We start from the raw sequence: 25,657 nt of genomic DNA, 5'->3' as shown, positions 1-25,657 counted from the left end.
TTCTCAGTTTTCACGGCCATTTTTCTGTTGCCTGTTCTTAAGATATGAAACTAATTATAGAACATAAAAGTCACTTACATTTTTCTGCCACAAGAGAGATCTTTGTTGAGATTCCTCCTCCTCCAGGCTTAAACAGGAGTATAACTTTTCCCATAGCAAAAGTTTTTTCTGGTGAATTATGGTAGTGTCAGACTTTGTATCTCAGAGAATGATTTATAGATTTTTCTCTCTGACTGATGCTGTTTTCTTTTCAAACTCCAATTACAAATTCTATGCCAATTTCTCCCTCTCTCACAGCCCCACCCTGCAATGAATCAGAAGTGTGCTGTGTCTTTTTTTTTTGGTCACAGGTCTGGATGCAGTCATTTGCTTCTATTGTTGTTTGTGATTAGACTAATTATGCTGTACTGCACATGGAGCGGTGTACTCGGTCTTATTTGGAAGTGTAAATTGGTGACTAGAGCAATTGCCCAAGTACTGAGGGCAGCGCCTTGCCATGAGCATATTTGGCCAGTGTTTCATTGTCCGTGCTGGTCATTGGTTAGGTTCCAAACAGAGTTAATGGAGTTGGTGTTGATTTACAAGAGCCATAAATATTCTGAGACTTGCTATCTTAGAAAGATCATATTTCCCTTTGAGCTCTGACACTACGGTTACGAGTGCTGACCAGAGCTACCACCAAAGCGATTTTCTGTGATCATCCTTTTCAGGAGAATTTATGCCCTTTCTCAGGGAGGGCATATGGCAATGACCATCAGTTTCCTCACTCATGAGGAAAGGGACGGTAGTAAAGTAGAGAAACATCATTTGACTAAGGTTTTTCATTGTGTCTTGCCCAGCCTCAAAGAACGCAATGATAGTATGTCTGAAGCAGTGAACAAACATCGTATTTCCTCAGAATTTTAAAAATGAAATGAATCTCTCTTCTCTCTGTCGTTCCCCCAGTGTCAGTGAAGTTGCATGAGAAATGGTTATCATCCAGATCTTGCATCTGCTTGCTGATTACAGTAGGTTAAATAACTTAAAGTGCACCACAGATCTAGAGAATTTCTCGGTGGTGGTAACACTGAGTTGAAAGCCCTGTTTATATTTGTATTTTTTCTTAGTCTGTCTTTTGAATAAACACAGTGTGGCCTTATTTAACAGTTTGGGGTTTTTAAATCCCTTTGTTAACCTGGATTCTATTAATTTATTTGCTTTAAGATAAAGTATTTTAACCTTCCATCATGCACATAAACTGTTGTAGAAACCTTTGAATCCTTGATTTTTGACAAGGGTTTGATTTCACAACATCTGTTCAAAGTTATGTAGTGCAATGGTACATAGTTTTTCATGTACAAGCATGAAGTAATTAATCTGTATACATCACTTCCTTGAGTCTCTCTACGTGCCTCAGTGGTGTTATTAGTGGGACTGTTCCACTGGGGTGTAATGTAGAATAAGAATACTAATGTTTTGCTTGTGGTGGGTCTCTCTTATTCACCTACAGAACACTAGATACCCATGAAAAAGGTCAAATGTACACAGATCTGGCATCCATTTCACAACTTGCAAGACATAGTCTCAGGCATATGTAATATATATAACTCATTGCCAGAAAGCTAAAAGGAAATGATTGCATTTGAGTACAATGCAATCTGCAACAACAGTTCAGTGTGCATGAAATTAAAAACTGCTGGTAACACATGTAGAATAAATAAGTCGACTGTTTATTTTTACTGTAGCTTTCTATCGAGGTATGGTCCTGCTTTTTATAATATTTAATTGACTTCATTAAGAAGAACAGAAAATATTAATTATACCCACTGTTATAGAATATTGAATTTTCCAGAGCTGGACATGCGATGTATTGTTATTCCAATGTGTGAATGTGTCAGAATTAATGTACAACAACGTTACACTGACAACATACTAACACACTTCACCTTTTAGCTGAGATGGTTCTTTCTCTCCTTGGTGCCCTGCCCCAGTTTTCAAGCATTGCTTATTTGACCTACTGTATGTAGCAATTCCTTCCATCTGACACTTCAAAAAAAAAAAAAAAAAAACCTGTGCAGTATTATAACGTAATATGATTTAAGTTTGGTACATTTTTAGTGTGATGTTTAGCCCATGTAATAATATTGCATAAGAAGGTAAGAGTGTAGTGTAAAAGTACACAAGACAAAATATGTAGCCTTAATGCAGTAAAGAGTGCATCCAGTGAAGAGATGTAGAGGAGTGAAATAGCCAATGTGGAAATGATAAAAACCCATTTTTAAGTGAGGACATGGAAGAGGTTTTAGTTATTTAGATGGACTCAAAGATGCTTGTTTTATTTGAATGGGACTTTCGGGGTTTTGGGGACTTTTTGGTTTGGTGGGTTTTTTTATTTTCTATTTTCTTGGAGGTGCTATGAAAAAAAGAAATTTTGAGACTTAAATGTAGAAAGACTCATGTAGAAATTGTGCTTAGGTATGACGGGATGAGTGACACGCAGTATGACTTTGTCACCCCAGTTCTAAGAAATGAGGTATTAGAGAATGTTAAGGATTGATCCAATGGCAGGGGGGTAAAAGACTGAGTTCCTTCTCATCTTATGGAGTTGGAGGTGATGACAGGTTGCTCACAGATGGTGTGATTATTTGTTGTGGTGGTGATTGGAGTAGACTTGAGTCATGAGCATAGAGATGATGGCTGGCTTTGAGTTTCTGTGAGAAGAAGCACAGAGAATGAATGGATAAGAATAAGACCTGGGGAGACCTATGGACAGAGCAGAGGTGGGCAGTGGGAAGTTTTCAGCTTGGAGTACAGTATGGAAACACTTAGAGAAATGAGTCCTGCTAGAGTCACAGAAACTGTGTGGGTAAGATGGCAACTAAGTGCTGAAAGCTCATTTGAGTCCAAGGCAGCCAAAAGATCAGAGACAGCAAAGACTGATTAGGTTCAGAGGTTTGCTGGAAAGGAAGTTATTGAGCCTTTAATAAGAGCAGTTTCAGTTGAACGAGGCAGAAGCCAGATCAGAATGATGTCTACAATGAAACTGAGAGAAAGGGTCTCCGGGTGAGGATGGCAAAGATTGAATCAGGAGCCCAGGCAGCCAGCAGAATCACTTGGAGATCTTCAGTAATCAGCTTGACAAGGGTCTGAGCAACTTGACCTGACTGTGAAGTTAGCCCTGCACTCAGCAGGTTGTGCTGGATACCTCTAGAGATCTCTTCTAACCTTTATCACTCAACAGCTTGTCTTGTTAACTGACTGACCTTGAGGGCGGCAGCAGTTGGAACAACCAGCACAGTGTTTCAGTGTTCAGTTAGATGAGAAAGGCTACAGTTGAGACCCTTGCAGGTTAGATCCTATTTTTTATGTTTGGTGAATACTGACCCCTCAAATAGATATAATAATAACTTTTATCTTAATGCTGAAAATACCCTTTACTTGATGTTTTAAGAAGACATGTCTGATAGAGTTTGGCTTAGGTTTTTTCACTTGCTTAGAGCACAAGGAATAAGTTTCCTTTGAGGAAATATTAGGATTGTATGTAAGCAATTCTGTTTTCTTCTTGGGACTAGGTTGTCTAGGTCACCTTTGAGTGTGAATTCAGAGCCAAAACATTAATTTATGATGGCTTTCCTCCCTATAGAAAAAAATCCTCATCTTAGTAGGTGATCCTTATACTAAAGATCTTACTAATTGCTGTTATACCAACCTTAAAAGTTTTGTGTTCATATTTTAATTCCTTCAAGCAACATTTACCATAACTGCCTTTAAACATGTACCTATATTGCTTATTAGCAAACCACTATTTTTTCCTGCTCTGCTGAACAACATTTGCTTATTTAACTGGTGTATCTTCATAATAAAGCTTTACCCTTTGTATAGTTGAAAGTCTGTACAATATATAGAAAATTCGAAGATGAGACACACCTATACATTGGGAGATATCTTCCTTTTCTTCAACTTAACCCTCAGGTATCTATGACTAGTTGCTTCCACTCATACTTTAATTTCCTTTCAGTGTTCAGAAAATGGAGATGAAGTGTGCTTATGTAATACTTAAAACTGCTTGAGATTTGCAGGGGAAAAGGGCTGTGTAAGTGCTAATCATTTTACTATTTTTCTCTTTTTTTATGGAGTGAAGTAAACACGTAAATGCTTGCATGCATGTGGCATGTGTTTTCAAACTGGGAAAATGCCTATCTGGAAAACCTAGTTTCACACTTTAGCTTTGTAAAATATTTTCTAAAAAAGCATTTATTATTTAATTGTACTGCACAAATATGGAATGTGGATAAATATATTTGGACAAATGGATACATCCTCAGGGAAGATACAGTGGATTCTGCATTTGAATTTAAGGTAAGTATTCTTCCTAGTCCTTTATCCTGCCCTCTGTCCCACAACCCCATAAAATGCAAGAGGTTCTGAACAAGCTCAATGGCTTTTATGCTGTGGTTCTTCAGGTGCACCTAGTAGTCTCTGCATCCAGCTTCTAAAGCTTTTTTATGTTCCTGTGAGTTTGGGTTCTGTTATTTCTTTAGGCTCCAGCAATGCAATAAAAATTTTCTCTTCTAGACTCTAGTAGACTTGGTCTAGTACATTACCATGCACGTGTAATTTTCCTGTCTGATCTGCTCACGTTAGAGTACAGCTCACGTTGAAGTGTGGGAAAGACCTATCCAATTGTTGCCCAGTGCCTTTGTTTCTCCACTGAACCATTCCTTATCTCCTAGTGATAGGGATTTGTCAGTGCCTCCATGCTTTGAAAGTACATATGACTGAAGAAGAATAAATATAATGATTAGTAGCATGATGTTATCGTTCTTTACTAGTAAATGTCTGTTGCTAACTATTGAGACTTTTCAGTTTAGAAGGCTGACCTTTGTCTCTAAACTACAGCAAAACTGTAGAGGATTAGTTTTGGTTGACAACAAGAAAAGTGCTTAAAATACCTAGAGGGTTAGGATTAAATGCTAATAAAGTTTTCATCTCTAGAAAGCTGTCACTAGTCATTTTTAAGTTTAAACTCCCAAATCTGACAATGTTCAGTTACTGAAGCTAAACAGTCTTGTTACTTTGCTGTTGAAGTCAAAGGGATTCTTGAATGATTAGGGTGAAGAGTTTCTACTGAGTCAGTAAAGACTGACAATATTTTGCATGGTCCAAACTTTTTTTTAACTCTTTTAGTGAGAAATCAAATGTATGAGAGAGCAAGGCAATAGAAGGGCCCTAGAGATGAAGGCTTACCTAGGTTTTGTAAAACAGGTCATCTGAAAAATTAGTTCATTACTAAAATTTTCATTTAAGAATTCTTCAGTCCTGTTCTTCTTGTGAACATACGTAAGAATGAGGAAATGCTTTCTCTCTGCCTTGAAATATATATTTGAAAATATATTCAGTCATATGTAAGAGTTGGATCTGACTGATAGGTTTTTTTTATTTTTGCTATCGAGTAATTTTCAGTGCTTCAGCATCACTGTCTTACAACATCTAAGGTTTTTCTTAATTTTGATCACATATTACTCATTACATTGTTTGGTATGCAGGCATTCTAGATTCTCCAAGAATATCTTTGGCTTATCTTGTAGCCGTGTTCTTTGATAAAAGCAAGACACTTTTTTGACTAATTGAATGGAAGTTCATGATTTTGCCTTGAAACTAAAATATAGTTAGGAATAGTATATACCCTTCCACTTTTAGAAGCAAGTACTGTTTCTGTGTGAAAGAGGAAGAAGATTTATTGATGAATACTTACTGCTTTTCTGATTTATTTTTTTTTTCCCAGTTCATTGAGGGAGGGGGTAGGGGGAAAGCAAAAATTCATTTGTCATTGCTTTACGTATGAAACTTTTTTGTAGAGTTCTATGTTCTCAAATGCAAAATTTGCATCCTGAGAAGATTTATATTGGAATAAGGTTTTTGAAATGGAAGAAAAGGGTACTTTGCTGTACATTGGGATGTGTTCTGAATGTGAAGTCAAGCAAGCTAATGTAGAAAGAACTGTGCTTTCAGTTGCTGAGGGATTTTTTTTATTTATTTGTTGTGGAGTTTTTGGCTTTTGTTTTCTTGTTTGTGGTGTGTGGGGGGGTTTTGTTTTGTTTTTTTTTTTTCTTTTTGTTAGGGTAGGCAATTGCACAGAGATCTTGATGGCGACATTTTTTTTTTGTGGAGTTTTTGGCTTTTGTTTTTTTTTTTGTGGGGTGGGGGGGGTTTTTTTTTTTTTTTTTTTTTTCTTTTTGTTAGGGTAGGCAATTGCACAGAGATCTTGATGGCGACATTACTTGGCAAACATTTCAGAATGAGCTCAACATGTGACATCACACCCCCTTAAGGTTTTCCACATAAAGTATGTCCTCCAGAGAAAATACAAAAATTGAGACTTAATCTGAAATCTGTTATTACATCCTCTAAGGTCTCATAAGGCACTTTGATATTCCCCCCTCCCCCTCCTTTTTTTTCCAGGCAGATAGACTAAATTTTGCAGATAATAGTTGTAAATGTTTTATAGTCTTCTTGGGGGGAATATGGAGGAGGGGCAGAGAAGAGATTTTTAATCCCACATCTACCCTGTTTTCTCTAGGAAAAAAACCCAACAACCGAGGACTCTGATGCTTAGTCTTCTGTGCAGCTTTTCAGGCTGTGTGTGAGCATGCGTCTGATGTAACTTTTCACTACTCTTAGCAAGTGTAGTTGTTTAGCTCAGTTTCGAAGAGCTGCGTGTCTCAGTTTTTGAGAAAAAGCAGAGATCAAAGCTTCCATTCATTTCAGGTTTTGGTTCCTGATATGATGCTGTTTCACAAAAACAGTTCTTAGAGGAAAAAAAGTCTGTTTTGTGCCTTGTAGGGGTACTTTGTATGTGCTTTTCTGTGTGTGCCTGTGCTTGCCTGCCTCTGTATACATTTTTCTGAGAAGCAAAAGGTTTTTTTTCCCCAGCCTCTTTAATTGCAATGGCTGCATACTCGGTGGGAAGTATATGTGGTATCTTTGATAAACCTGCAGGAGAGAAGTGTAATGCAAAGGGTGAACGCTGCCAAAATATGTGGAACATGATGTTACACAGGCGAAACAAGAGGAAGAATTATCTTTGCATAATGTGAGTTTAGAATAGGCTTGACGTTCTCACACCCAAACGTTTCCGTCCGGAAGCTGTTCCGAAGTAAAAGGAAACAGAGACAATATTCTCCTATCTTCTAGAGTAGCTATCCAGGGAATAGGAAATGTTCTTCAATGTTTACTTTTTTTCCTTAAGGTGTTCAGTTCCACTGAAGGTTCAGGGAAGCTGTAGTTCAAAGTGGCTTTTTGAAACACAGTAAATAACATTAAATTCTTCTTAATCCTGCTTCTGAGAATTAGTTTTAAAACCCTCACACTGTGCTTAAACAAGCTGTGGTGCTTTTAGGTTACACTTCAAAATAAAGTTGGGATTTATAGTTTCTATGCCAAGCCTGACGTGAGAGCTTTACAGCGTCCTTATTTTCAAAGCTTTCTGTAAAATAGCTTCTGCCCTTGCTTCCTCTCTCTGTCTTTCTATGGGCTGTCCAAACACCTTCTGCTTTTCCTCATGTCTTTTTCTTCTGCCATCAAAGGTTGCATGCCTGATTTCAGATTCTGTTGCTTACGTACTATTATAGTGTACACTAAGAATCTTAAACATGCTGAAAGGTTCACCTGCCTCATGTTGGTTATAACGTCACATATTTGCATATCTCCCTGTATTCTCTGTAGTGTAACATACCAGCCATCCTGTAACAGTGCTGAAGAATCTGCCAACTGTTTGACCTACCTCACCTGCTGATGGAGATGTAGGCACAACTGTTACTGAGGAGTAATCAGTCATGTTTTCACAGCTGAACTTTCAAAATACAATTCTGCGAATATTTCTGACTTTTAGTGGACACTGAATAAAGTGGACGTTAGACATAATGTTCAGTTGCAGGTATTTCTTAGTACTATGGCAAGAGGTAACCTTACCTTTCAAGTTCTTGTTCCAGTAAGTTTGTAAATTCATCACTTTTTTCCATGTACTTGCTGTGCTTCCTCTTCTCTTCCTCTAGTTCATACAGCGTCTTCCTGTGTGCTTTTTCTACCATTAGAAGTTGCTCCAGCATTCGTCTGTGAGTTTCTTTCTGTTTCTCTACAACTTTATCAAGCTACAAAAAAAGCAAAAGCTCCTGAAATCTTCTGAAACTTACTTCCTCAGGCTTTCATTAATGAAAGATTTTAAGAGATGTTTACTAATATAAAATGCGCTTAATAGCCTAATGGCCAGGTCCTTTGATACCTGTTCAGAAAGGGTTATTTAGTTCTGTCAGTCTAATTCTAACAAATTAGAAAAATAAATTACTGTTTTGCAGGACCCTCAGTCACTTTCTGCTCCTCTTCCTGCCATGACCGATCTTCAACAACTACTAATTAACAGTTCCCAGGGCTGTACTTTTCCTTTTGATCATTGTGGTAGAGAACTAGATGTCTTGGCAGAAGAACCGTCTGCTTCACACAGCAGGTGACTGACTTTTGGTTGAGTAGAAATAACTGCATCATTTGTAGCTGCATAGGGAATGAGAGCCTTGAATTATCTCTGTAAGGGAAACAGGTAGACCAAAAAGCACTTTTCCTCTGGTTTCACAGTAAATGCATGATAGAACCAAGAGTCCTGTCTCCTGTAGTTACTCTCAGCATGGTTCTGTGTTTCTGGAATAAGTAAGTGCTAAATTTTGAAATAGTTTAAGGTATTTTTGTTTAACAGTTTTCCTAATTTGTTCCTCAAACTTCACACATTGTGAAGGGATTTGCCTTTCAAATGGCACCTTTATAGCACATTTTGGGCATCAAATTCCCTACGCTTCCCAAAGGTTTTCTGCTGAGCTTCTAGATATTATTATGTGGTGATACTGAAATTTAAATAACTTATTTTAGATTTTGGTAATAATTTTTAGTTTCTCTATACCACAGAGATATTGGCATAACTGTTCATTGGAGTTATGTTGTTAAACAAAATTCACAAACTGAGAGAAAACTATCTGAGGATTCTCTTTTAATTTTGAATTCAGTATGTGACCAAGTTACGCCATTGTGTTTGTATAAAATCAGAAAGTGTTTCCTCCTTAGGCATTACTGATCTAGCTGAAATTTCAGGAAGGATTACAGGAGGCCATCTAAAGACCTGAGAATAGTCTGTATTTGTGGGAGTCTTTGTTCCCTACTTAATCCCCTTCTCCTGTGGAGACTGCCTCCCTCATCAGGTCAACACAGGAATCCTAATATCCTTTTTGGAGAAGACATGTTTTGAACTCAAAGCCCAACACCTTCTTTTAACCATAGTCTAGTCTATAGGTTACGCTGCTTTGCAATGCTTCACTCTATTAATGTAGTAAAGAATTCACAAATGGGCAGTGTGGGAGGCAAAGCTGCTTCTCGTTCTCCGATGTTTCCCCCACAAGAAATTCTCTGTGCCATGGGAAACACTGGGGCTTCCGATTCTTAGGGCCACTGCTTATTTTGGACAATTTAATCCCAAAGAGTATGATTAATTATCTTTTCCTGGTGTTTATTCACTGTTTGGCCAATAGAAGAGATGACAGGAAGAGCTGGAATGCCTATGAGTTTCTTGAATGAGTGAGAGTATCATCAATTTCTACATGGGCTTCCTAGCCTTCCCCTACTTACCTGTAGCTTTTTTTTTTTTTGAGCTTTATGTATTCTCTTATGGTTCTCCTAAATTATTGTAAACTTTTTTTTGTGAAACGGCTATGAATAAGGAAAGGGGAACTATTGACATGTCTTTGAAGATGGTTTAAGTCTAAAATAGTCCAACAGAAACATGGACTATTTTGAAAATTGTGTTTTCTTTCTGCTTAGGATGTTAGAGAGCATCTTTTCTGTTGTGACATAGCTGAGCTAATTTCATTTATGGTCAAAAAATGTAAAGAAACCTATAACTGTCCTTTTCAGCTCTTTTGTGGTGCTTTTATGGCAGATTGTTAAGGGTTTTTTTATCTTGTTCACTCATAATTTGTGTTCTTGTATACCAGCAAGGTCAATTCTTTCTGTAGTCATCATCCTGAAGTGTAGGACCCTTCTTGGGAAAACATTTCTTACTTAAACCCTTGCATTTGCAGGCTTTCTTAGTAAGCAAGTGCTGCCTTATACAGTAATCTCTTGGCTGTGTTCTCTCTTTTATAGAGGTTGAAAACTGAATTGCCTTAAAAGGTCAGGTTGAAGAAAAGTGGCCATTTTTAATTTCTCCACACACTCCCTTCTTCCACCAGTAGTGGAAATCACAACATTTGAAATCTTTTGTTCAGATAGTAGCTTACCAGAAAAAGAGAGAACATTCACTGTGTTTCATGAACTGTCCTTCCCCACCAAGATTGTGGAGGGTTTTTGTTTTTTTTTTTTTTTGGAGCTGCTATTGCGCAGATGCATGAAGGATCATCACCTGAGTTTCTGAGCCTCATGTTTTTTAAAGGTTGTGCTGTCCTCAGAAAGCATCCTGTCTCCTGTTTTTTGATAAAGTTCTAATGCAGTCCTGCTTGTTGCAACTATGGCCCTGTCTTGCTTAAACAGATGTGAACTGGGCATGAGACTTGCATGATAGTGCTTGCTGGTCTCAGCCCTCAGAGCAAGGTGAGGTAGGGTAGAAGGCAAAGGTGTGAACTTATGGTTTCTTTTGGCAGGCAGTTTGCATCAAAGCCATTTTCACGCTGCAGTTTTCTCCTGTTGCTCAGATTCGAAGATGGATTTAGGTTGTCTGTTCAAGAATATTGCCAAATCCATTCTACCATGAGCATTCACGGCTGACATGGGTGTTGTGAATGTGGACAAAATGGAGAGAGAGCAAGAGCTTGATGTTCTGCTCAGGAGAGAAGGGAAAGGGTGCTAGGTCTGCCTTCTGGTACAGGTGGGTGATAGAGAAGAGGGTTGGAGAGGCAGCAGATCCTACCTCAAGCAGGCGCTTGAGCTTTGCATGTAAGCCGCATAATGGGTATGGGCACTGGGCCTTGTGACACTTCTGTGTGCTATTGTGCAGCATGCCTCTCTGTCCCTGCAGGACCAAGCAGAGCACAGTCTAGTACTGGGTTGCTGTACTTCTGTGTGGCTTGTTCAGAAGCTCTGTTGTGTCCCTCTGCAAGACAAGGGCATTTCCTTGGGGAGCAAATTTGAGTCTTGCATTTTCCCTGTGAGATCTCGTGGCTGACTCCCACATATCCAACAGAGAAGTCATGTGAACCTCTGCTAGTGTAGATCCTGACACCAGAGTGGTCTCCAGCAGCCCCTGGTTCTTCAAGTTACTCTGACCAAATGTGAAATCTGCGTGTGCAGAAATAACCATTTATATGTATGCACACACGTTTACTCAGCATATACAGTTCTTGGCAAAAAACCATCTAGGGCTAATAAGCAGCAGTATAAATGTCTTCTGTTGAAAATTAAAGTGATAAAATCTTAATTGATTTGTTGTTTTGTTCTTGCTAACCATATGGGCTTTTTGCTAGAATTAATGCTTGAACATACTGTTCAGTACAATGGAAAATTAGAGGCATGGTCTTATGAAACTGTGAATAGTTCAGCAAGCTAAAAATTCGCAGGAGTTTAATCATTCAAATACATTTTGCCACCAACTTGTGTCCGAAGTCAAACTAGGATGGTGTGTTTCATATCCATTACGTTGGCAATGTGCCAGAATAAAACCCAGATTAGTCACATTTCTTTTAGTCTAAGTTCAGTGACATACTATTCCTGTTAATAATATCCTCATGGTCATGGTTTATAAGCATATAATCCTGAGTTTAGAATTATTGGAGATTATGGTGGCAGTTCCTTTCTTGTCTTTTTCAACCTTAGACGAGCCAAATTTCCATGTGGATATGTTGGTCTGCTTTACCTGAATGCCGCACTGTCAATGTTACTGTTTCAGTCTCTTCCTATAACTGTAACTTATTGGTGCCCTACAGCTGTCATCACTGGAAAGTTGTGACCAACACTTGTAAGAGATGAGGATGCAATCAGATATAGTTTGTTAAAAGGAGGATGCATCTTTCCCTGAGTTGATTTAAAAAATGGATTCAGTTTTTCATTATCCTTAATGGGTGCAAAACGTAGGCTTTACTCTAGTTTTGCTGCTTTTAGAGGAGTTTTCAAAGTGGTAGTGGTTCATCACGATTCAAACAGTGAGGCACTAGATTTTTTTTGTCTTTGACTCTGTTATTGGAAGCCAGGGAGAGTCAGAAAACAGAATTGGGGTTTCTAACACAATGAAGGTTTGAAACATGAGAAAAAGTCACCATAAACTTTCAGTATCTTCCTCTTTATCTCTCTTTCTTCATCACATTCTCTGATGTTTTTTGATTCTTCATTTTTTTTTTAATCTAGGGAAATGATTCTTATGCTGTTATTCTGTACCTAATAAAATGTTAAATGCCATTTGTTTTATATTCAAGAGAAACAGCAATTGACCTGAAGCTAGATCTTTTTCATGAATAACTGATTTGATCTAAATTTATAAACCATGCGAAGATGGAAAACCTTTTTGCGCCTTTGTGTCAGAAGTTAAACCAAAATAAAAGTCTGTCCCTTAAAACAATTTAGTGTATCCTCAAACGTGAGAAATAAAAGTAAGCTTATCTGGCATTTGTTGGGTTGCAGAAAGAAATAGCCGTAGAGCAAATTTGGCTGAAGAAGCCCCATTGCTTTCAAAAACATTTAAAAAATCTTCTCATAGCCATGGAAGAGATAGTTTTGTTCATCACGCTCCTCATAAGTTTTGCAAAGGAAGATGTTATTACTACTGCATTCTATTTTTCTATATTTTTTCACCTTTGAATGCTGTTCCTAGTGATTAAAGATGTCCAGTCATCAAATTTTCCAAGAAACTTCATAAAGTTTAGGATCGGTGACTGAGTTGAAAGAACAGTAAAAGAGCAGTAATCTGACAAATGCTTTATGAAGTTCACTGTATTTTCACTTGAGTTTTGGGAAGATCCTCTGTGTTCAAGGCTACAAGGCTAAATTCTCGAGGGTGAGACACATTCTCTAGATGAGCTGGATCAGCAGAGATTTTGTAGGCTGATACAAAGGTACGTTGTCACAGTGGCAAAGGGGGAGTTTGAATGGTCTGTTCCCATACTCTGTGGCTGGTTTCCCTTGGTTTTTATCAATGTGTAAATAATCCAAACAAAACTTAAATGGACTTCTGACTTAATATGAGGGGATTCTTAAACTGAAATTGTAGAATGCCTGCTGATTACGGCATCCTCTAGTTTACCAAGACATACAAAGTGCCAGTGGTCCTTCTAGCCTTTAAGTTGCTCTCAGGATTTTTACCTTTCTCTTTTGGAATTGCCAAATCCAGTGGTGTTAGAAATCCTTTCTCTGACATTAAGTGTAAGAAGGAAAAAGTGTGTATAAACTTTTGAGTTCAGTCTGTTACTTTACATGTTTTCAAACTTTTTTGACTTGAAATCACTTCCATTTGTGCTCAAAGTTTCTGTGACATAATGCAAAAATGTTTTAAAATAAATTAACCTCCACAGTTGAACTTTATCTGTTTCAGATTATAGCCAGTGATTTTAACCTTTGAGCTTCTGAAATGAGTGGTGACCTTTTGCCTGACATAATTTTATCTGAAATGAAGTCTCTATCCTTCACTACATTTCATTTCTGTTCAGAAAGCTTGGAAAACATTTCACAGAAGAATTTTATTCATAATTCCTGAGTTTATTTTTGTGATGATTATCTAGACTGAGTATCATATTAAAAATGTTTATTTAAATTCAAGAGGAAACACTTAGATAGGAAAAAACCCACGTATTCTGATATGAATGGATTTTAATATCCAGTGATTTTCATTGCAGGGGCAGAAATTAAATTCGGATAACATTGTTCAGAAAGTATGGGATAAAGACAGCTGAGCTTTACTGCTGAATGGGCCCTTACCAGCCATTAGTAAAATGGCCTCAATGAGATGAATGGTAGTATGGTTGTGAATTTGTATAACAGAAAGGAAAAAAAAAGAAGATAGTGTCAAAATTAGAAGGTTGATTATCAGAGTTTGAGTTAGGCAGACATGTTTTTTCTATGTTTAAAGCTCCCAGTGCATATTAAAAATGAGGATCATTAGATACCTGTTTTTATTAATGACCCCACTGGAGCCTGGATTTTGTTCTGCTGGCAGTTACACTCACGTTAGTTTCTAGATTTTGAGCTCATTTGCTTTCTTCCCCTGAAGTCAGTGAGGTATTTTCTGTTGAATTTGGTGGGAACTATGGTTAGATCTCAATTACATGTTCGTACCTCTCCCATAGGCTTTTTGTAGATATCTTCTTGCCCTTGTTCAGTCTGTGTTTGAATAGCATCTCGCTGGAGGGCCTCTAACACTGTCTTGGGAGTAACAAAGCCATATTGTGCTTCAAGCAAAGACAAGTCAATTTTTTCAGCCTTTAGTACTCGTATAACTTCATCCTGAGCCTGCAGAAACAGAAAGTAAGATGTTGTTAAACTGTATATGTGCAATTTACAGATTAGCTTTTTATTTTAAGAAAATTAAAAAACTTTTTAAAGAATGCTGCGTATGTAAAGTGCCCCAAAACAATAACTTGAAGACAATTTAAAAGCATGAGGGAAATACTGGTCTTTGTATTTTATTAGTTCTGCATAAACTCCAACATCTTCAGAACCCCCATCAATTCTTAAGTACTTTATTAGTGGTTAGATTGCTGTTTCTGGACCAGTGTGTCGCATTCATTATGGAATTTCAGGACAAAGTGTGGTAGTGCAAGGTATTAGCACGGTTCTTGAAGCCTGGAAGCGTTACACATTTTGTTTGTTTTGAGTGCAAAGGTAGCTTCTGTAGTTTAAACCTGCCTGGGGGTCATCTGGTTCAGTTGTAGACTGAGCTGGTTTGTGTGGTGAATCTATCTAGTGAGGTGTGCGATGTGACCCTCTGTAACCTACATTCCAAAGCCATGCAGTAATGGCAGTTCTTTAAAACAGGATTAATAGCTTTCCAAGCTGGCAGTGTGTGCATGCCTGCTTGAGACCATGCCTTATCTATTTAGAGACGTGTGTGTCTCATGTACATCCCCTCAGGTAATAAGCAACCTTGCAGCATCAAGTTTTTTGGGAGCAACTGCTATAAGGGTATTCTCAATTTGTGAGTGCTTGCTAAAAAAGAATAGTCTTAAAATATAATGATTAAGAGCAGATGGTGTTACCTGGAAACCAGTTTCAGGTTTCAAAGAAGTATAGCCTAAAAATGTGTATTATACTTCTCTATTTTTATGTGACTGCATTTTTTTCTCTTAATCCTATAAAATACCTGATGACATGTTATTACCAAAGAGTAGATACGTGTTCTCAGGTATGTTTTCAATATGCGCTTCTGTGTATGTGTTTCAGAAATTCTTGTGCAAGCTGACAGGTGCGTATGTCTTCTTCCTGACATGCAGCATTGCTTTCTAAGCCCATGCTCCACGCTGTAGAAACATGCTGTATGTATCTGCGGTGTTTGAAGTTATCCATAGAGTCTCTTTGCTCTTTATGGGGGGAAAAAAAAAAAGCCCAAACCCACATCCATTTTAAGGAAACAAACCACCAAGAACACTGCTTTGCTGTAAAGTTACTAGCTCCTAGATGTTAAGGTGGAGAGGACAGAATACTTGCCGTGAATATTGTGCTGATTTTATTGAAGTCCCATTTCTAATGATAATGTTCTTTCATGAGAATATTTGATTATGTGAGTATTGCCACTGGGGAGGAACTGGTTTATGTCACTACCTCCCCTAGGGCTGTGTCCATCTCTTTCTGTTTTTTAACCCTGCATCCACTCGTGGTAGAGGTTGCCCCCTGCCTCCATTGTGGTGACATAACTACATAACTGTCTGAAGCACCCATTGTCTGCAGTTATCTCAGTTAAAAATAAAACAAAGTACATGCTAATCATGGAAGGATAGAATTAGAAAGGGAGGAAATAAGAAAGAGGGATGTATCAAGCGAGGGTAACGCTCTGGCTGGCTGCTCTCAGCTGGGGCACTTCTGTATCCCTATTTGTGACTGTACTTAAAAAACTATAATCTATTTCTAATCCATAATCGTTGCAGAGAAAACCTGGAAGAGTGATCTTTGTGCATATGAAGTGTTCTGGAATTGAAGAGTAATGGCATTTAACTTTGAAACTTAATTATGCTTGCATTGACAGCTGACCTTCAGAGATTTGACTTGGCATTACAGGAGGTAGAAAATTAGAAATAAAAGTGACTTCTTGCTTTTTTCGTTCATAATGCTTCCTTTGAAATGTTGGACATATTTTAGAATGTTCATGTCAGTCTCATTGTTTTCCAGTTTCTGATTTTACTCAGTTCCAGTTTTAAAAATTAAGAATTGAAGTTTCTGTGTGTGTGTGTTTTTATATATAGTTTTAAACATATGTGATGAAGCATGTATGTAATATATATAAAAATGTATAAACACGAACATCTCTTTTTGAGAGGAAGAGAGAACTGTTTTGGAGGAGTGCGTGACATCTGAATTTTAATCTAAATTAAGACAGGGCAAGTGAGCAGGAGATAAAAGTTTCGGAAACGCAGAAGTTGTTCTGTTTGCATGATGAGATGTTCTGTAGAACTTTACCTTGGATCTACCCTCAGAGATTAATACATCTATCAAATACTCATCTTGCATATGTGTTCTGTTAAGCATATATGTATTATTATGTAAATATATGTGCGTATGTTAAGAATGGAGCTACCCAGTACTGTATAGGTAATAAACTCTGAAACCATGTGATGCACCCATATATGCCACTTTGGTCTTCCCTCTGCCTGTGAGCAGTTTGAAGTGACCATCACTACTTCTGTGCAATCAGCCTGCCACAGAAATATTCTCCCTGCTCACTGGAAATCTGGTTTCCACTTTCTGAAATTATGTTTGACCAGTTTATGCATCATTTACCACTTGGCAGCTGGCTCCTTTTCCAGATAGAAAAATGCTCGCTCTTCAAAGTCCAGTATCTTCTGGGCTAAGTGGCATGCCACACTTACTCTTCATATTATGGGAAATAAAATGACTGTTCTGATTGTTCTAGCAAAAGAGGTTAGAATACTGTTGACTGAGTTACTGCTTGTGATCTGGCACATACTGATTCACAGGGAGTAATGCTCATGACTGCATAGGAGAGGGGAGATGAGAAATAATTAAGTAACAGATCTTAACTGTCTCTAATATCTTCTTCATACAGGTTTTACAGGGACAAATACTTTGTACTTAGAATGGGGCAGAACAATGGGAAAGTTCTGTGAGTTCTCTGCTTTGAGAGTTTTGAGATCCTTGACAATGGACCATGAGTGTTTTAAGCGTTACATAGGTAAATTGTGAATAAATTTTATTTGCGTTTAGGGGAAGTGTAAAGGTCATCTTTTCTGGTTGATAACTATAATAATAGCTATAATTTGTGTGTTTATGTACTTTTGAGTTGATATTTGTCCTTCTGTACCAAATTAGTTATGTTTTTTCCTCAACATGAAAGCAGCATGTGTTTGTGGTAAATGGGTGGGGGAAGTTTTAATCTGGAATAAAAAATAAGACAATAAATCACCTGTAATTCACCCTCGAGGACACTGAGAAGAAATAGCAAGTCATCACGAGATAGATCCTCTCTTTTCTTGAAAGAACTTTTTGTTTTTTTCTCTGCCTTAGGGCTTCTTTGGATGGTACTGGCTTGGGTTAAGTCGTTCTCCCTTCTTTGCATGTTTCCTCTCCCATTGCAAGCAGCCTCTTCTTTATGGTGGTCTTTTGGCCTTTGGCTCATCTTTGGTCTGGTTGGGCTTTCTGCGCTGTTACTTCTGGAACGCATGGTTTATATCTCTGATGCTGAAGGAAGGTGGGGAAAAAAGTAATTGTTTTAGCTAACAGAAACTATAAAACTATTTCCATAATTTATGATGGGTATTAGTCCTTCCAGACTGGTAGTTTTCCCTCCCACACAAGGCCATTTGTCCTTTGACAAAAGCTGACAACCTTGTGTAAGCCAACAGGACTGGGCTATGATCCTCACTGGATGTCTGTAGTGAAGTGAGCCTTTAACTGATCTTACACAGTTGTAACAATTCCCTCCTCGAGATTTGCAAAGGGAGCAATTTTAGCAGCAGTACTGTGCACATCACTGCAGACCATGTTTCCCGCTTGAGAGATGGGGCCTAACTCACCTTATTGTGATGAGGCAAATTTAAATTTAGGAGCTTTCTCCTAGGAAGATCTCTCTGTTCCAATTTCATGAAGTCCCAGCCCTTACTGTATGGCCAGGTTTTGTTTTCCTTTGTCTTTCCAAGAGAGAACACAGAGGTAGTCTTCCACTACTATGAGTTATGCGGTTGCATTCCCCATGTCTGCCAAAATGTGGGGGTTAGTATATCCAGACTGCAGGGGGTGAGCCTCATTGTAAACACCACGTGTTCTCCCCACACCATCACCTGCCCCCACAAAAACAAACTACCTTGTCGATTGTCATGTGTGAGCTCATCCTACCCCCATAACCAAGTAGTATGAAACCTTACTGCTTCTTTTGTGCTAGACGCTTAGCACTCTCGAGGTGTTAGGACCTGGCCAAAGGCAGACCCGTCCTAACTAGACCCCTTTGAAGTGCCACTGTTAAGTAAAAATCCTCTAATACCTTTTCAGAGAAATGACTAACACTGTATAAATATTGATTAACCTCAGGAACTTTTGCTTATTGCCACTCAGATTAAAGTATGAATGGATTATAGTCTACCTTTACAGGAAAACTGTGGGCATGGGTACCATCTAGATAAAAGACTGATTCAAAGGTGAAATTAAACATGTTCCAAATAAAATAAGGCACAGTTTTTCTTGCTAAACTGCAAAGCTGATTGTTGAAGGGTCCAGAAAATTGTTATGGCCTATGGTAGGCACGAGATGATTGTGCTGTTGCTTTTTGGCCTCACAAATCTGTGACAGAGTTCTTTCAGAGCTTCCCCCTCCACTATATTCTGTCTTTAAATCTTAAACTATGTGACTCACTTCTTAATTGTGGTGATTTTTCACCGAAAACTACAAATACTTCCTTTTGTTGTTTTTCTGTAAGAACAGAGGAGGTGGAAGAAGCTTTTGGTTTGTAAGGGATGATGGCTAAGAGTGGGATGATTAGTTTAAGCTGGTGCTCATCCTGTCTTTTCCTTGCTTGTAGTTTCTTTTCGCTGTGGTCTGCTTTTTAGGCTTACTCACCTTTTGTATCTTTCTTACAGATTATTATTACTTGGAAGAAGACTGTTGTTTTCCTTTGAGCATAAAATGCTGAATGCCTGCTTGGCTTTTGCATACAGTTAATGGCTAATGTTTATAAGATCAAATGCAGGAGCTGTGATTTAAATCAGGTAACCTGAACTTACTCTGAACTTGTCCATGCACTTTGATGGAAGCACAGGATGCTATGAAATACATAAATAGTCCAAGAAGTCCTTGCATTTTTTCTCTCATGCATGTCAGGTGCAGCAGCAGTCTTGACTGGATGTCAAGCTACTATCAAACTTGTTGACATGTGTCAATATGGCATTTTTTGCAGAAGGGAGGAGGAACCAGTGCATAAGGAAGAAGTTCCTATGTTTTCAAGCTTTTTGAGTTGGTTGCACCTGGAAACAGGATCTTGAACTTGAAAGGACAGTAGTCTGAGTGATCCTGCCAAGAGGATACCCTCCCCCATGTTTTCTCTTACGCTGTACAGCTGTACACATGCTGTTGGCTTCAAGGCTGCATGCCACATGCAGTTTTTGCAGTTGCAGAAGGCTAGCTGTGACCCCCTTTAAGCTTGTTGTGCTACTTCTTAATGACGTAGGTCAGTCACTATTGCACTGGCACTGGCAAAAGGCGCTTGGTTCCTGAGAAGGCCAGCTGATCTGCCAAATAGGTTACTCTCCAATGGAGAATGGCACCTTTGCAGCATCCCAGAGTGGATTTTGGTTCTTTTCTTGTTGAGGAGAGTTACATATACTTTACCTGCATGCTGTTCTGGTGTTCGTGAATGCCAGTGTCTACTATTAATCTGCTAATGCACGTGTTTATCAGATTTAGCAATTCAACATGAATGATTAGAGACTGAAGTGACATACTAAATACTCGAAGCACTTCTTTATTGGTATTTGAACACAGCTGGTGAGAAAGGAACAAACACTCTGGTATTAGTAGGCTGCCTTAATAACATTCTTTCTCGGTTGATTTATTTAAGCCTTCTCATTGACTGGCATTCTTATTATTTGTAGCATTGCCTGTTTACATAATGATGTTAGTGCTAATGTGGTCATCAAAGGATGTAGGTAAGAGTAAGAGAAGGGCAATGCAAAACTTCAAATTACCACAAACAGTGTAGCTGCTGGTGCAGCAAGCAAAGCAGGACCTCAGAAATGGACAAAAATAAACATCCCCCCTAGATGAGGCACTGTCTAAGGTACTAACCCCTCTAAGGCACGTAGCACCTGACGTTTTGAACAGAATATCAACTACTGTGTCATGCTTTTGCAGCAGGGAAGAAGTACCTGTTCTAGTCCAGAGGATGCTGGTTTTCTGCAATGTTAAGCTCTTGAAAGGCCCTAGTGTGACGTGCAAGATAGAAGCAGTGCCATTTGAGATTTTCCGGCTGTGTGTTTTGGTATGTTGTGTTATTTTCTACTTTGAAGACCCTTTCTTGAAGAATTCTTGAAAGTCAATGGAGAGCATTTTTCTTTCCTTTTTTAAGGTAAAAATGTTAATAGTCTTATAAAATTTGTGGTTATTGGTTGTCCTGTGGCACCCTTAAAGGTGTCATATCCCTCCTGAGCCCATGCTTTCAAGATTAGACTAATAAGTGAAAAATTTGCCTTTTTGCATATCTGTGTATCAGCCAGTTTTCACTTTAAAAATTACAAATTGATGGAGTCTGTGTACAAGAAAGCTGACTGGCAAAAAAGAAGTAAGGAAGAAGTGTTCCTTGTAGCAGAGATTGTAGTTGACAGAGTCTCTGTGGTTTCTCCTGGAGGACTGACTCTTGCATCTTGTGACAAACTTCGGTATAGAAGCTAATTTAAGCCCTGTTTCTTTTTTCACCAAGAACCATGACAACATAACATATCTTAACAAAAAGTAAACAACAACTGCTAAGAAAGAAGAAAGCGGGTGAGAAGATTTGGCGGATGTCTGTGGTTTGCGCTCATGATCTTTCATCTGTTTTGATTCAAATACTATACAACAGGGATTGTAGCTACGTGAACAGAAGAAACAAGGATACTTGTCAGGATTCTTATATGGTGCTTTACACACCATTTAGGCAATATCTGCTTGCATCAAAAATAAATGAAGGGACCATTCAAATCATGAAGTCACGTCTCCTGAAATCAGAGATCACCATGCAATGTGTACTTAATGGATATTAGTTTGCTATAAGCGTGCTGATAGAAGAGCACAAAGCCTGTGTTCTACACCGTTGTGCTTTCTTTTGTGTTACGAGGTGTCTGTTTTATCAAAGGTTTTGCAGTGGTTTCTTGCACGAGTCAGAAGGTGATGGTTCCCAGGCTCATCAGATTCAGTGCAGCTTGGTAGACTACTTCCAAATTCAAAGGGTAGCTGACATTCTAGTAAATCAAATTATTGCAAGTAACATACTCAGCAAAGTTTCAATTTATTCTCAGTGTTCCTGCTCTTGTTCTGCTTTTTAAAGAGCTTGCTCGTTTCTGAACACGTGTGCTGTCCTCCTGCACAAGAAGGAGAAATTTTCCTCTTCTTGTTGATGAGCAAGTAATCTGAGGGATCAAAATATACTTTTCTGAAGAGCCACATGAATAAATGACCAAATGTTTCTATGATGTTAACTTGGCCTCCACCCTTCCAATCGTATTCTGATGGAGATGAAACTGCATTCATCTCTTTGGCAGCAGTGAGCAAGAAGCAGGTGGTTGAGAAATCCCCGCACTTTTGTGGGAAAAACTGAAATATTCTTCAGAGATGACTTCACCACAGACACTGTAGGGTTTTAAGAGGCATCCTTTTTTTTTTATCTTCTTTTCCCTTTAGTGTTTTCTCTTTAGTCAGTGATTGGCTTATGACTTTAAGAAAATACCTCACAGGACCAAATCTTCTCTTGATCCCAAGATAAGAATCCTGAATAGTTGAAAACTTTTTTCCAAAAATCTCTGACTAGGCAAGGAATTATGTCTTTCTGATTTTTAACAACCCTTAAAGGGATATGTCAATGCTTTTGATTTGCTGGAGTTGATAGGACTCCTACTGACAGACTGACTCTTTAAAAGGAGTTGAGATACGATTGCTCAGGATGCCACTGTAATGGCAGAGTGCAAAGCACATGGTATTTTTGGAAAGACGTCTGCAACCCTCTGCCTATCGCTACGTATGTTCTTTGGGATAAGAATAAAGGTGGTCTCATCTTAATGACTATGGGGCTGCAGGACATTTCCTCCTTTCCTGTGTAGCAAAAGCTACTTTGAAGCATCATGTTCAGCCTAGTGCCACAAATACATCCCTAAGCAGAAAATAATCTCCTGCTCTTGTTCTTCTGCTTTCTTGAGTGGCTGTGTGCCAAGTAGTGTCCAGGCATGGAAGGGAGCTTTCGGCTAGACCACATCATGACCTCCACCAGAGGAAGCAGCAGGTTTGTCTTGTTCTCCTTTTGTAGTCCTGATTTGGCTTGTGGACCAGCAATTGAGTTGTGCTGAACCACAGGAAAAGATGAAAAAGTCATCTTGTTAATTGGAATCCTAGGATCTAGCCATTTCACAGCATCACTGAGCCTTTTCTGGAACCGCTGCCTTCTTACAGATTGTGTTTAGGACTTCCATCCTTCCCCTGAGCTGGGAATACATTGCTTTGTGATAGATTTGCACCACTTCCAAAGATAAAGCCCTTCCTTTTGGGTAGACTGCTTTAGCGTTTTCCTGAAAACTGTTTGCAGTGGCTTCTATCCAATGGGATCTTCTGTTCTGTCATGACTGACTATTGCATTTGGGCTGTGCTGTTATTCACAGTAGGCTCTTGTGCTGTTTTGATGCATAGGCTTGGCAGTAGGTGAGAAGCGACTTCTTTCTTTTAATAGGTTCTTCATCTAGGAACTCTGGGGTTAGTGTTTCCATCCTGGCATGGAAACTGCAAGATTAAGCTGTTCTTCTGGGAAAACTCACGCAGGAGTACTTATCTCTGTAGCCTGATGCATCTGTTGGTGTGCAGAGTTGTTGCAGGGAGTCAGGCAGGAGAAAGAAAATAGATTAGCAGTCTGTTTCCCCTTTCACAGGATCTTGTCACATTTTAGTCTTTGAAGTCCGTGGGTATCCTGCAAGAACAGCAGTCACTCAAGTGGGAAGAAAATCTGGATTCAACAGAGGATGTAGACACACCCAGACAGAAAAAGTCCATAGTAGAGAGTTGGATCTAATTTTTAAGTGCTCATCTGACCACAAGTCACATTTCTCATCCTTTGGAGACAGAGAGCCTCTTCTGAGACAGTAACATGCCTGTGTTAGAGAGTTGTCGTGTTACTCTGGTGATGGTAAAGGTCCTGTGAAATTTCCACCATCTGTTGTCTCCTCCTCCCCCTTTCAATCCTGAAGCGTTTTGCACATGTGCAGTGACTGTGCTTAGGTAAGATCTTCCCATGTCCATCTTGCATATGAGTTCTGCACTGGCTTACGTTCATCTTTAGAAGGCTACTTCTGCATGGGAGGTTTTCACCATCTCCTATTGAAGAATGCATCTGTCAGTCATCTGTCATTACAGTATTGGTAGGTGAACTTGTGATCCAATCTTCACTTTTGTAATGTCTCTAATTACCATATATATATATACACACACACACACACACACACACACACACACACACCCCATGGGATTTTGTGCCTTGAAGTAGAGAAATGAGCCTGTACCATGTGGCCAGTTGCTGGTTTTGTGGCCCTGAGCTCGTTAGGCCCTTCCTGTAGGCTAACTGATCTCAGCTCATCTCCTGCTGAGACTCAAGTGATGTTTGCCCCTGTATTTGAGGTCATACTGTGGCAGTTTAAAGCACAACGATTCAGCGCTATGCATGAAAGCATAAGCTGCTGCTTCGCAAATACTTTAAATTGTCATATTAAGTAAATTTGAATAGGAATGTATACACCTATTCAGAGACACTTGTTCTAAGTGGGGTTCTTCAGATGGTCCGTAAAACCAAGTGGTTGGGATAATGGACCTCTTTTTGATGATCCATGAGAGAATCAAGAGTTTAGGCTCCCTGCTGTATCACATCACATTTCTCTGGGAAAACTGAGTAGCTGTTCTGAAACTGGAAATGAAGACCTGGATTCCACAGAGATTCCAGCTTGGAAATCAGTACTTTGAGAGTTTTCTGACATGGACCGATTTTTGCCTTGTCTGATCATACCTTGGAACAAGTTCTGACCATACCTAACATACAAAGGCACTCGCATCACTTTTTTCCGCTGCTAAACTCTTTTTTCTCTCTCCTTCACAGGAATTCAGCTCTCCTAGTTTGTGGTCCAGCTTCTTTCTAAGTTGATGGTAGTCTCAGAAAATTACAGTCAATTACTACATTATATGTATACGGTTTATGTAGCAAATAGGTTAGACACAGCAGATTTGTTTGAGGTGGTTTGTCTTCTCAGTGAGGCGCTACACATGCCACAAGGCCACAATGCACAGCTGAGGTTTTAGCTGTAGTGGGAGAATGACTGAACTTGTACATGCACCATAGCTTCCATGTGCAGGGCAACTCTAGTATAATCCCATGTTTTCAAGGGTTCAAAAAGTTGAGGAGGAGTCAAAATTAAAATAGCTAGAATTTCTTTTTACTTCTGGGAGTTGAGGGTTGTGGGGAATTTTACACAATCAGACTTAATTGCTTCTGGGAGACTAATATGGGGATTTTTTTTCTCTGCTTCCTTGGGTTTAGGGGATTTTTTTTATTTTTAAAGTAAAATGTTTCACACTCATTTTGTAATTAGATAGTAAAAGTGGCTTATTTATAAGAATTAGTGCAAGAGAGATTTTTGCTGCATGTGAAAAAATGTTATAAAATGTAGATCTAAGTGTTTGAAAAGGCCAACTGCAATGCCCTATTACCTGTTTCTCTCTCTGAATAAAAAAGGTGAATCTTGCAGTTGTCTGCATGACAGATTTTTATTGGTAAAGTACACTGAAAAACTCAGCTGCTCCAATTTCAGATATATGAATTTGCTTTCCTAATATGGAATTATCTCTTTTTATGAGCATAAGAAACAATCAATGTTATTAATATAGTGCTCATGGGTTTAATACTTACTATTCCATTGCTGTAATTTTGGTTCCAATGTATAATTATTCTGTAATTACAGCACTTTCCAAAGCAAAAACAGGAAATTGTGCTACATGAAAAGAAAAAGTTTCTATCTCAGAAATTGTGTCTAAACTAATCCTTTTCCATGAGTATCTTGAAATTAACTGGACTGTAGACATTTATGAAGAAGGAGAATTCAGCTGCAATTTTTAAACTATTTTCCAAAGTAATAAGAAGCAAAACAGAAATATAATGAGGTTTGTAAGAATAAAAGACAGAAGTTCGCACAGTTCAGTGCTATTTTCACATCTCTGGCTTGAGTGATTAACTTTCCCTCCACGTACGTACGTGCATATAGAGGCAGTGCCTCGCTGGTCAGTT

The 25,657-nt window shown here is 38.7% G+C and overlaps 1 protein-coding gene across 1 annotated transcript in view; it reads right to left on the bottom strand.

Moving 5' to 3' along the window:
- Positions 1 to 17,827, bottom strand: part of FILIP1L (filamin A interacting protein 1-like) — a 62,832-nt gene extending 45,005 nt beyond the window's left edge. Inside the window, exons 1-3 of the mRNA XM_010139420.1 lie at positions 17,570 to 17,827; positions 14,272 to 14,445; positions 7,951 to 8,129 (exon numbers count right to left, since the gene is read on the bottom strand). Of these exons, the coding sequence (XP_010137722.1) occupies positions 7,951 to 8,129; positions 14,272 to 14,445; positions 17,570 to 17,827 (611 nt within the window). The remainder of the gene's footprint in view (positions 1 to 7,950; positions 8,130 to 14,271; positions 14,446 to 17,569) is intronic.
- Between the last annotated feature and the right edge of the window lie 7,830 nt (positions 17,828 to 25,657).

The sequence above is a fragment of the Buceros rhinoceros genome, unplaced genomic scaffold, assembly GCF_000710305.1.
Source record: "Buceros rhinoceros silvestris isolate BGI_N320 unplaced genomic scaffold, ASM71030v1 scaffold21837, whole genome shotgun sequence".
NCBI classification, from domain to species: Eukaryota; Metazoa; Chordata; class Aves; order Bucerotiformes; family Bucerotidae; genus Buceros; species Buceros rhinoceros.
Note: the sequence above shows the minus strand (reverse complement) of the source record. Positions and strands in the feature narration are given on the sequence as shown.